General features: G+C 47.6%; 2 protein-coding genes across 2 annotated transcripts in view; one reads left to right on the top strand and one right to left on the bottom strand.

The window, feature by feature from the left end:
• Positions 1–1,086: 1,086 nt before the first annotated feature.
• TOMM22 (translocase of outer mitochondrial membrane 22 homolog (yeast)) lies at positions 1,087–4,203 on the top strand. Its single transcript, XM_011964221.1, has 4 exons — positions 1,087–1,228; positions 1,456–1,574; positions 2,334–2,451; positions 3,214–4,203. Exons 1-4 carry the CDS (start codon positions 1,112–1,114, stop codon positions 3,286–3,288), a joined length of 429 nt encoding a protein of 142 aa, XP_011819611.1. The 5' UTR covers positions 1,087–1,111; the 3' UTR covers positions 3,289–4,203.
• A 786-nt stretch (positions 4,204–4,989) lies between these two features.
• Positions 4,990–12,007, bottom strand: part of JOSD1 (Josephin domain containing 1) — a 17,856-nt gene continuing 10,838 nt past the window's right edge. The window contains exons 2-4 of the mRNA XM_011964220.1: positions 8,733–8,861; positions 8,372–8,566; positions 4,990–7,434 (exon numbers count right to left, since the gene is read on the bottom strand). Of these exons, the coding sequence (XP_011819610.1) occupies positions 7,335–7,434; positions 8,372–8,566; positions 8,733–8,861 (424 nt within the window). The 3' untranslated portion in view covers positions 4,990–7,334. The remainder of the gene's footprint in view (positions 7,435–8,371; positions 8,567–8,732; positions 8,862–12,007) is intronic.

The following is a 12,007-nucleotide window of genomic DNA, read 5'->3' as shown; positions in this document are numbered from 1 at the left end:
GCAGTCGGATTGCTTGAGCCCCAGAGTTCGAGACCAGCCTAGGCAACATAGTGAAACGCTGTCTTTATACATATGTGTGTGTGTATGTGTGTATATATACATATACACATATATACATATATACACACATATACACATACACACACATAAAATATTTTTTATATATAATACATAAATATATATAGGTCAGGCATAGTGGCTGATGCCCGTAATGCCAGCACTTTGGGAGGCCGAGGCGGGCAGATCACTTGAGGTCAGGAGTTCAAAACCAGCCTGGCTAACATAGTGAAACCCTGTCTCCACTAAAAATACAAAAAATTAGCGGGGCGTGGTGGTGCACGCCTGTAATTCCAACTGCTCGGGAGGCTGAGGCAGGAGGATCGCTGGAACCTGGGAGGCGGAGCTTTGAGCCGATATCACACCACTGCACTCCAGTCTGGGCGACACAGTAAGGCTCTGTCTCAAAACAAAACCAAAAAAAAAAAAAAAAGCTAAAATCTGACAAAAAGCGACCTGTTCCACTGTCCCTTGTGCCTGCGGTGATGGTGGGCCTGACTCCATTCGTGTTTTAACATCTCGATTGCCGGCCACATTTGCCGGCCACATCTTAGCCACCTAGTTTAGAATAAAGTGTTGTCTTGGAGCCTGTTGTACATTTAAGAATAAACTTTTGTTAAAAAGAAAATACATCATCAAGAGATGATGAGCCACTCCTACCCTAGCTGTGAATTTAAAGTAAAACAAGCCCCCAGAATCTTGCCAGAGTCAGCCCTTTTGATCTTTGTTCTTCCCTGAACTCTATTACCTGGAATTAAAACAACTCATTTGAAAAAAAGAAAAGCAGGTTTCTGAGCTCACCCTAAACCCGCTGAACAGAATGACTGCGGTGGCGCCCCGGAACTTCTCACAGGCCTCCTAGCTGCTGCTAATGCCCGCTGAAGCCTCAACGCCCGGATAAGGCCAGGGCGGCCCGACCGACTGGGGCACTGGAGGACCCGGAGCTAGAGGGCGCCGCTCTCTCCCGGCTCGCGCCTCGGTTCCCGGAAAAGCAGCTCCGTCCGTCGTTTCCGCTGCGCTCACCTCCTTTCCGCTTCCGGTGTCCCCTACAGTCATGGCTGCCGCCGTTGCTGCTGCTGGTGCCGGGGAACCCCAGTCCCCGGACGAATTGCTCCCGAAAGGCGACGCGGAGAAGCCTGAGGAGGAGCTGGAGGAGGACGACGATGAGGAGGTACTAGGGCCTCGCGGGGTGCGGAGCGGGTAGCGGGCCAGCTCGTGGATGTGGGATCCGCGTGGTACGGGATCGAAGCGAAGCGGCTTCTTTGGGAGGCGGGGTTGGGGCCCCGCTGGACCTTGGGGTGCCCTAGCTCCAGTGGGGCTCGGCGGCTCCCAGTGCCGCAGCGGGGCCAGGAATGGATGTCGGTTTTTCGGCTAAGACCCGTGTTTCCTCCACCACAGCTAGATGAGACCCTGTCGGAGAGACTATGGGGCCTGACGGAGATGTTTCCGGAGAGGGTCCGGTCCGCGGCCGGAGCCACTTTTGATCTTTCCCTCTTTGTGGCTCAAAAAATGTACAGGTAAGGAACGAGGGCAAAGGCATTGGGTACGTGCATGGGATGACCGTGGTGCTGTGAAAGAACACGGGGTTTGGAAGCAGCAGACCTGTGTTGGGTGACCTTGGACTTGTACCCTATCCTTTCTGAGTCTCAGTTTCCTCTTCTGTAAAATGGGGATTCTTACCTGGCAGGGGCGTTGTGGGGGTTATTTCAGATTGTTAGAGATAATGAATAAGGAGCTTTGTAAGAACTCAGGAGAATGTTAAACCGCCATCACTAGATGATACAGCTACCACAGCTGCTCCTCCTGTCTCTGGTAGGAGTATGGTGCAAGAAGTGGGTAGAATACGTTTATCAAAACATTGGAGTATGTAGGGCCGGGCAGGGTGGCTCACGTGTGTAATCTCAGCACTTGGGAGGCCGAGGCAGGTGGATCACCTGAGGTCGGCAGTTCGAGACCAGCCTGACCAACATGGAGAAACCCTGTCTCTACTAAAAATACAAAATTAGCCGGGCGTGGTGACACACGCCTGTATTCCCAGCTACTCGGGAGGCTGAGGCAGGAGAATTGCTTGAACCCGAGAGGCGGAGGTTGCGGTGAGCCGAGATCATGCCATTGAACTCCAGCCTGGGCAACAAGAGCTAAATTCCGTCTCAAAAAGAAAGGAAAAAAAAAAAAACCATTGGAGTATGTAATGTGAGAGGTTTGGTTACTGAGTAGTTCTTGCATGTTTTGTTTGCATGTCTTCTTGCTCACCCTCTGGGGATTTTCCTCTACAGGTTTTCCAGGGCAGCCTTGTGGATTGGGACCACTTCCTTTATGATCCTGGTTCTTCCCGTTGTCTTTGAGACTGAGAAGTTGCAAATGGAGCAACAGCAGCAACTGCAGCAGCGGCAGGTAAGCCCAGACCCTGGGCTTTTTGCCAGTGGTGGAGACGCAAGTTATTTCACTAACACATTGGTCCCCAGCCTTTTTGGCACCAGGGACTGGTTTCATGGAAGACAGTTTTTACATGGACGGTGGGGTGGGGGTGGCGGAGGGTAGGGGGGGTTTCCAGATGATTCAAGTGCATTACATTTATTGTGCACTGAATTTCTATTATTACATTGTAATATATAATGAAATAATTCTATAATGTAGAATGAGGGGGAGCCCTGAGCTTGTTTTCCCGCAACTAGACAGTCCTATCTGGGGGTGATGGGAGACAGTGACAGATCATCAGGCATGAGATTCTCATAAGGATCTTGCAACCTAGATCCCTCACATGCACTGTTCACAAGGGTTTGTGCTATAAGAATCTAATGCTGCTGACCTGACAGGAGGTGGAGCTCAGGCAGTAATGTGAGCAATGGGGAACAGCAGTAAACACAGATGAAGCTTCTCTCACTTTCCTGTTGCTCACCTGCTGCTGTGTGGCTTGGCTCCTAACAGGTCATGGGCCAGTGCCAATCCACGGCCCAGGGGTTGGGGACTCCTGTTCTAGCACCTGGGTTGACCAACAGTTAATGTGTGGGTGGGGATTGGGATTGGCCCCATGCTCTTTTAGGTGTCTGATGGTGCTTTCAGTATTATTTCTGTAGACGTTGGCCCCATCAGGTATGGTGAGAATAAGTTCTCTAGGCCTGAATGATGCCTTACACCTCTCCTTTTCTTTTCCAGATACTTCTAGGGCCTAACACAGGGCTCTCAGGAGGAATGCCAGGGGCTCTACCCTCACTTCCTGGAAAGATCTAGATTGTTACTGCTGTTTGAGCTGTCTCGGTGGGATAAGTTTGAAATTCAAGTGTTTGAACTGCTGATTATTTGGATTTTTTTTTTTTTAACTTTGGCACATTGATCTATCTAAACCTGGTGGGGAGAATTCTCCTCACATTGTCTCATGGAAAGACTCAACTTGCAACTGTGCCGTCCACACTATCCTTACTTCTGTCTTCACTCTGATACCAGAGTGCAGCCATGCAGACGGTTATTCCTGCTCTGGCCACCCTACTCCTTTCACCAAATTGCTAACTAGAAGATGTCACTTTCCCCTTGTGGGTAGGAATCGATGCCAGTGGGAGGGATGTGCCCCTGACCATTAACGACTGCCTTTTTTATTTTTATTTTTTTTAAAGAATGGAGCTGTTGGGGAGGGACATGCACGCAATGTGAAAGACAAAATGCATTACACCTGTAGTGTAAAGCGGCCACTATGAATCCCTATGTATGAGAGGAGGCTGGCTGCAGCTTCAGCCACAGAATGGGGACTGTGGAAGACAGATCAGGAGTTCATTTCCCCTGCACAGTTTGGTTGTTAGACCTGTGTGTGTGTTTAAAAAAACAGAAGTCAGTGCTCACTTTTTTTATTTAAATATTAAAAATGATTCCAACTGAAAGTGTCATCCTAAGTACCTTGAAACGAGACCAGGTCAGAGACATGTACTGCCCCTCACATTTTCTCATCGAAACCAGCAGCACCTCCGTCTTAACAACCATAGGCCCAAATTGTTTCCGAAAGTGAAAAAATTCATTTTTAGCCAAGTACTTCATAGCAATCTTTGCCCTGAAGTTAGGCAGTCACTTTGAGATCCAGCAGCCTAAAACAAAGGATTGGGTCTGTGTACTACTTTAGTCTGTGACACTGTGTAATTATAAAGTATTTGTGGGGAATAACATAATATTGATTTCTGGGGAATAGGGGAGGGGGACAGAATTTTTTTGCCTGAGACCAGGTCTAACTGGAGTACAGGTGGTGTCATTTGGGTTCGCTGCAACCTCTACCTCCCAGAGTCAGGTGATCCTCCCAACTTGGCCTTCTGGGTAGCTAGGACTACAGGTACACACCCACCATGCCCAGCTAGTTTCTTGTATTTTTGGTAGAGTCAGGGTTTTGCCATGTTGCCCCAGCTGGTCTTGAACTCCTGAGTTCTAGCCATCCACCCGCCTCTGACCTCTCAAAAGTGCTGGGATTACAGACATCACCTACTACGCCCGGCCAGAGTAAACCTTTTATGTGAATTATTTATTAGATAAACCAACACTACAATTTTGGTGATATTGTTCCCATTTTACGGAAGTGGAAACAGCCACAGAAAGGTAATTGCTCAAGGTCACAGAGTTAAGTGCTAGACCTGGATTCAAATCCAGGCAGTCCAACTACAGAACACTGCTGCTGTGTGCTCGGGATGGTGAGGCTGGGCCCAGGCCCGCTGGGCAGATGCATGATCTTTCACTTGTCAACTAGGGAAAAACACTAGTCACCAGTGTGGTACAAACTTGTACTTACGTGGATTATTCAAACTGTCAAGATTAGTTGTACTGAAAAATGTCTTGGGGACATCTTTTGAACCAAATCCCTTTTCAGTGAGTATTTTGTCTGGATTTCTCAGGTGAAAGATTTAATCAAAGCATGATGTCTCTAAAAGATGACTTATGCTGGCAATGAATTCCTTTTGAAACAGCATCATACTTAAGTTTATTTTTCTTTACACAATTATAGAATTCAGGCAGACAAGGAGACATACACGGAGTTTTCCATTTTTAATATTTGGTTAAACAAAATACATCTTTTGTAAACAAACCCAGCACAAGGCCAACAACAAAAAGGAATAAAAGCAAGAAAAACAAAAAGCCTAGGGTTGCCTGTTACTGGGCATCAGGGTCAGGCCTGTTCACTTCCTTAAAGGAAGTGGGGCTTTTTGCCCTTGGGCATCAGCATGGGTCCCTGTTCCTAAGCACCAGGATTGGATATGAACAGAGAAACCAGCCCTGAAATGTTTAAGCGTCTTTGCATATCCCATTGGCTCATGGACTCCAAGTGCATGGGGACTCTTTGAAGTGCCATTTGCACAGGCCCAAGCAGATTTGTGGAGAGGAGTTTCCTCCTCTTCCCAAGAAATGGCTTACTATTTCTGACAGTGCCAGTGGCCCCAAGGTCCTGCTTGTGACAATCAGCAAGGTTGGCTGTAACGTCTGGCTGGTGGTGGTTGGAATGTCATTGTACAGGGCGGGGAAAGAGCTCCCTGTGGTGCCAAGCAGGTCTGGTGTAGAAAATGATGCAGAAGAGACTGCGGCCGGTTGCTGAGAAGACATAATGCAGTAGCCGCTTGGTGGCCTGTTACTCAGCATAAAAAAAATGGCCTTGTTGGATTGAAGATACATGTGCAGAAAAAGTGCTGGTGTCAACATGCACTCCAGTCACAGGGGAAGAAAGCCTCAGCTTCACCCCGTTAAGCTTGCTCAGGATCAACACGCAAGCCCCAGGCTGGCTTTGCTGCTGGAGAGAAGTCTGGCCAGTGGGGCAGCTCTCAGACCCACCGAGATCATTGATCTGAGGGCCAGCGGGTCACCCCTGCCTGCCCACCTGCCTTGAGGCAACCACATCCACTCTGGAGACACGTGTGTGGTATGATACTTATTTCTCCTCTTTTGTTTTCCAAAGTTACAAGAGAAAAGTGGCCTACAACTATTTCAAGAGGTAGGGGCAGGTTGAACTTCCATTGATACATAAAGGAAACGACATAAAGATGACCAACCCAGGTCCTATTCCATCCATACAGTACAGAACCACCCAATCTGAGCTTGGCACTTATAGTGGCAGCCTTTGAGCCTGGAGCGTCTACTGAATTCTGGCTGTCCCTATTCCAAGCAGCTTATCTTCACAATACTTTCCTCACCCAACTCTGCCCCAAATTAGTGGAATTTGATGTCAAAGGCAGACTTTTTTTTTTCTGATTTTGCCAGAGTAAGTAAACTGGGAAAACTGCTCTTTGGCTTCTCTTTTGTCCCAGAGCCTCCTAAATCAATGTTGCGAAATGGTAGGGACAACACCGGAGTGAAGAAACCAAGCCACCCCGTGGCTGTCCCAGTTTGGCTTTAGCCACATCCTGTTTGGTATCTTACTTCCTACTGGAATATTAGCATAGAATATTAGTTAATTTTTCATTATAAAACTCTGCCGGGTGCAGTGGCTCATGCCTGTAATCCCAGCACTTTGGGAGGCCAAGGCAGGCAGATCACCTGAGGTCGGGAGTTCGAGACTAGCCTGACCAACATGGAGAAACCCTGACTCTACTAAAAATACAAAATTAGCCGGGCGTGGTGGCAGGCGCCTGTAATCCCACCTACTCGGAAAGCTGAGGCAGGAAAATTGCTTGAACCAGGAGGCGGAGGTTGCAGTAGCCGAGATCATGCCATTGCACTCCAGCCTGGGCAACAAGAGTGAAACTCAGTCTCGAAAAACAACAACAACAACAACAATCCTCCATGTATGGCCATAAACCACCCTTAAACCCGGGGATAAGGGTTGGAGACAACTCACTGTACCGCTGCTAGGGTTCTGGACATGGTTTCCTGAGAGACCTTGATGCTCTGGGTCCTTCAGACCGGTCACATGGGGTTTGTGTGCACTGGCTTCAGACCCAGACAGGATGGAAAGTGGAGGCAGCATCTCTAGGTGAGTGTGGAGCAGCAGTGACAACTCAGCAGAACCTATGTCAAGTCCTCATAGAAAAGGGAAAATAAGCTAGGATTCCCTCCTCGCTCCACTTTCTCCTCTCTTAAACAAGGGTTTGTGACCGCTGGCCTTGAGTGCAGAGAGCTCCTACCTTCCTTGCCCAGGAACAAAACACTGGGTAGTTCTTATAACAGTCCACACGTCTGTCCTATTGCACTGTCAGATCTGAAGGGGAAAAACCCGATGAGATGTTTGGGGAAGTGGGAAGGGCAGACCCACTGCAGAGGCCACACCACATCACAGAGGACTGAAGGGGCTGAGGCGAGAGGGAGGTTGGGGAGAACTGCTACACATCAGTCCTCCAACTCTGATGAGCCTCTACCTCTTCTGGTACCACCAGCAGGAGTTCACAGTTCTTTCCTCGCAAATGATGTTTTAGAAACTTCCTATGGAAAAAGAGACAGAAAAAATGAAATACTGGCAAGTTGCAAATTCCAGTCTCAGGACCACAAAGTCAACTGACACCTCACTATACCCGTGGCAGTCCAAAACACATTCCTGTAGTCACCTGGTTTTGGAGGGTTCCACGTTTGGTTACCCTCCAATCTTTCCAGTTAAAATTCCAACCTGAATTTTTGCTCATCCTTATAGTTACTGCCAACAGTAGCTGGATCTGTGACTAGCAGTACCCAAAGTACTATAAAGGACTTTTTTTGGTTTGTCTGTCTGGAGACACTGTCGCCTGGGCTGCAGTGCAATGGCATGATCTTGGCTCACTGCAATATCTGCCTTCCGGGTTCAAACGATTCTCCTGCCTCAGCCTCCTGACCAGCTGGGATTATAGGCGCCCGCCACCACGCCTGGCTAATTTTTGTATTTTTAGTAGAGATGGAGTTTCACCATGTTGGCAAGACTGGTCTCGAAATCCTGATCTCAGGTGATCCACCCACCTTGGCCTCCCAAAGTGCTGGGATTACAGGCGTGAGCCACCGCCTCTAAAGGACTTTTATAAATGTTCTTTGGTCCTAGGGAAATTCAGTCCTCCTTGGCCTGAATGTCTGTCTTCCTTTCTATGAACTGGCAACTACTGTCTCAGTTGTCTTAAATGGAGAGAACATTACAATGCCAGCCCCACCAGACCAGAAGGTTGGTATCTCAGGCTGTGCATCTTCCCTACCAAAAGGACTTAAAAGTACTGATGGGCCATCGAAGATTAGGGTCAGGTCCAAGACACTATGATTCTATCATTCTAAGTAAGGCAGGGAGAGAATCCAAGGGCACAGGAATTTCATTTCCTTTGTCAGATAACCAGACATGAGCTCAGTGTCCCCAACATAAGAAATGAAGCAGCCTAGCGCCTTAGTCACAACAGGTACTGATTACCTGAGCTCGCTCTCGCCTCCAATCCACTCAGGCATCTTGAGTTTGGAGTCGAGGTTGTAGTAGGCCCCTCCCACCTCTCGGACACAGATCCAGTGCTGCCTTTTGAGGGGCAGTTTGAGTGGACCCCAGCATAGGCTGGAGGGCAGATTCATGATGAAGCCCATGACATTAGTGAGGGCAATGACACCGACATCCCTGCAGGGGAGAGATGGTGGCAGACTCTGAGGCAGCACACTCCCCAAGGTTCCCTGGCTGTAATACCACAAATGGCTACCTCCCCACTCATGCCATGAGCCCAAGTACTAAAAGCTTATACCACAACTGTGCTATTCTCCATCAAGCCAAGCCTGATTCAGATTACCTGCGCTTGTCCCACCAAACAGCTTCATAGCCTTTGGTCTGAAGTGCTGCCATAATGACATTCACATCGTAGTTGCCATTTCCCAGCATGCTCTTCTTGTGAGGCGTCACCATGGTGTTTGGAGACAACCTACCAATGTGAAAAGAGGCGGCTGAGACTTGCTGGACTGGCTAACCCCTCCTGACCCTGCACTACCGGGGGTGGAGAACACTTTACATCACTGCCCCTGGAAGTTAGTTTCCCCACATTCAAGTGAAATTTCCCCAGCTTCTACCTAAGTATTTTGTAAATGTTCCACGAAGGAGCCTCACTTATGAAATCCCAGCCTCCCGCAGCCTTTCTGCAGTCTTCCTCCTGATACTGATCTTCCTGCCTCATGCAAGCCTTTTTTTCCAACACTGGAAAATAGGATTCAATATTTTCACTTGCATGGATAGTAACTGTTGTCACTCCTTTCTATTTAAGGCATGTACACTTGGCAATCATTAATCATTAAATACTGAAAGGCATACAGGAGCCTAGACAGGTGACACAAATGTATAAACTGGGGATGGACATAAGGCAATAAAAAGCAGTGAGGCCTATGTGAGACTGGAATGCATGACCCACCTAAAGGCATTGTGTGTGTGTGGTACCTGAATAAATTTTTCTTAAAATATCCAATAAATGAACTGAAAAAAAAGTTGTGCCCAGCAAACAAAACCCAGCTGCAGCACTGGTTTGCCCACCCAGCTTGAAGTCATTTACTTCCAGGCTTCTTTAGTCAGTCTGTATTTCTAGACAAGGTCCATGCTGAAGGCATTTCTAATCCTATTATTTTGCTTTCATAAACTTGTCAGGCCAGGAGCTGAGGAAAGGCCATTTTGAAGGAAGGGTTCAAGGGGGATACCTTTGGGCTTTGTGTGAAGGGGAGAAAGGGAAGTGTGGTGAGTTCCTCAGGACATAAAGTGCATGTTCAAGAGGCTACTACATGCCATCTCCAGAAAAGAATCAAGACATTAGGCCAAGGATGTCAACTCCAAAAAACTTAAGAAATGTTGTAAAGTGTTTTTTAAATTTTTCTGTGCACAGGAAAAATACTGGTTTTTTTTTTCTTTCTTTTCTTTTCTTTTTTTTTTTGAGTCCGAGTCTTGCTCTGTCGCTCAGGCTGGAGTGCAATGGCGCGATCTCAGCTCACTGCAACCTCCGTCTCCTGGGTTCAAGCGATTCTCCTGCCTCAGCTTCCCAAGGAGCTGGGATTACAGGCGCCCGCCACCATGCCCAGCTAATTTTTGTATTTTTAGTTGAGACGGGGTTTCACTGTGTTGGCCAGGCTGGTCTCAAACTCCTGACCTTGTGATCCACTCGCCTCAGCCTCTCAAAGTGCTGAGATTACAGGCGTGAGTCACTGTACCCAGCAATACTGGTATTTTTCAAATATAAAACATACTCCTGGCCAGGCACAGTGGCTCATGCCTGTAATTCCAGCGCTCTGGGAGGGTGAGGTGGGGAGATCACTTGAGGTCAGGAGTTCAAGACCAGCCTGGGTAACGTGGTGAAACTCCGTCTCTACTAAAAATACAAAAATTAGCCACGTGTGGTGGTGCACGCCTGTAGTTCCAACTACTCAGGAGACTGAGGCAGCGAACTGCTTGAATATATGAGGCAGAGGCTGCAGTGAGCCGAGATTGCACCATTGCATCCAGACTGGGTGACACAGTGAGACTCCGTCTCAAAAACAAAAACAAAAAAAATCCATGCTCCTGGCCGGGGGTGGTGGCTCATGCCTGCAATCCCAGCACTTTGAAGGCCAAGGTGGGAGGATCGCTTGAGCCTGGGAGTTAGAGACCAGCCTGGGCAACATGGCAAAACACTGTCTCTGCAAAAAAATACAAAAATTAGGTGGGCATGGTGGCATGTACCTGTGGTCCCAGTTACTTGGAAGGCTGAGGTGGAAAGATCACCTGAGCCAGGGAAGTTAAGGCTGTGAGGAGCCATGACTGCACTCCAGCCTGGGTGATGGAGTAAGACCCTGACTCAAAAAAAAAAAAAAAAAAAACCCAAAATTAAAAATAACAAACATACTGCTGCTACTGCTTAAAACCTTCCAATGGCACCTAAAGCACTTAAATACACTCTAAACTACTTCCGTTGGCCTGCAAGGCCCTCAAGGTCCTGCAGATCTCATCTCTTACCTTTTATTACACCGACCTTCTTACTGTTCTCTAAAAACAAAGCTCTTTTTCTCACTGTGCACTCATGCACTCACTCACTGTTCCTGCTATCTAGAATGTTCTTTCCGTAGTTCCTTATTGTTTGGGTGTCATCAAATGTTACTGCCATAGAGAGGTCTTTTCTTTTCTTTTTCTTTTTTTGAGACAGAGTCTGGCTCTGTTGCCCAGGCTGGAGTGCAATGGAGCCATCTCAGCTCACTGCAACCTCCAGAGAGGCCTTTTCTTGACCACCCAACCGTAAGTTTCTCCCAGTCACCACCTCACATCAACCTTTTGATTTAATTACAGCCCTGTCACTACCAGATGGGTTTCTCATTGGTCTGTTTTTCTATACTAGACTGACAGCAGGGGCCTTGACTATCTGAAAGCTACATTGCTAGGGCCTAAAGAGTGCCTGGCACAAGACAGGTGCTCAAGGAATGTCTGCTGAAATGTTCAGTGTTTATTTTTGTTATCCTTCTCTTTCCCTGTAAACATTAGTAACTGACTCTTAAAAGGGCTTATATGCTTATCTCCAGGGGTAGAAAAGAAATCTGCAACCAAATTTTATCTTACCTGTAATAATAACTACCACTTATTGAAAAACCTTTGTGCCAAGCACTATGATAAGGTACTTTAATTTGCATTTCATTTAATCTTCACAATAAACCTATGAGGATGTGAATTATTTCTATTGTATAGGTCCATAAAAGTGAGGTTTGGTGGTTTTAACTGACCTGCCCATGAGCACTTACAACTGACAGAACTAGGATCCAACCTTGGATTCATTTGAACCCAAAGTTACGTTTTGCTATCTTACAGCAAGGACCCAAGTATCAGAGTGGCAGGGGGTGGGGGCTTGAAAAGAGCAGAGGCCAGCTAAGTCCCTGAGGCCTGGGGCTGAAACATAGCTTAAAAAGACAAAGGCTCTCCATGGGTTCTTGCACATTTGGATTAAATGAGAACACACTGCCAGGTGTAGTGGCCCACGCCTGTCATCCCAGCACTTTGGGAGGCCAAGGTGGGAGGATCACTTGAGGCTAGGAGTTCGAGACCAGCCTGGCCAACATGGTGAAACCCTGT

Source organism: Colobus angolensis, unplaced genomic scaffold, assembly GCF_000951035.1.
Source record: "Colobus angolensis palliatus isolate OR3802 unplaced genomic scaffold, Cang.pa_1.0 Scaffold65, whole genome shotgun sequence".
NCBI classification, from domain to species: domain Eukaryota; kingdom Metazoa; phylum Chordata; class Mammalia; order Primates; family Cercopithecidae; genus Colobus; species Colobus angolensis.
The sequence above is the reverse complement of the archived record's forward strand: the minus strand, read 5'-3'. Positions and strand labels throughout refer to the sequence as shown.

Coding starts and splice junctions, on each gene's coding strand:
- TOMM22 (XM_011964221.1), top strand. CDS start 1,112: ATGGCTGCCGCCGTTGCTGCTGCTGGTGCCGGGGAACCCCAGTCCCCG. Junction 1,229..1,455: donor AGGAGGACGACGATGAGGAG/GTACTAGGGCCT, acceptor CCTCCACCACAG/CTAGATGAGACCCTGTCGGA. Junction 2,452..3,213: donor AGCAACTGCAGCAGCGGCAG/GTAAGCCCAGAC, acceptor TTTCTTTTCCAG/ATACTTCTAGGGCCTAACAC.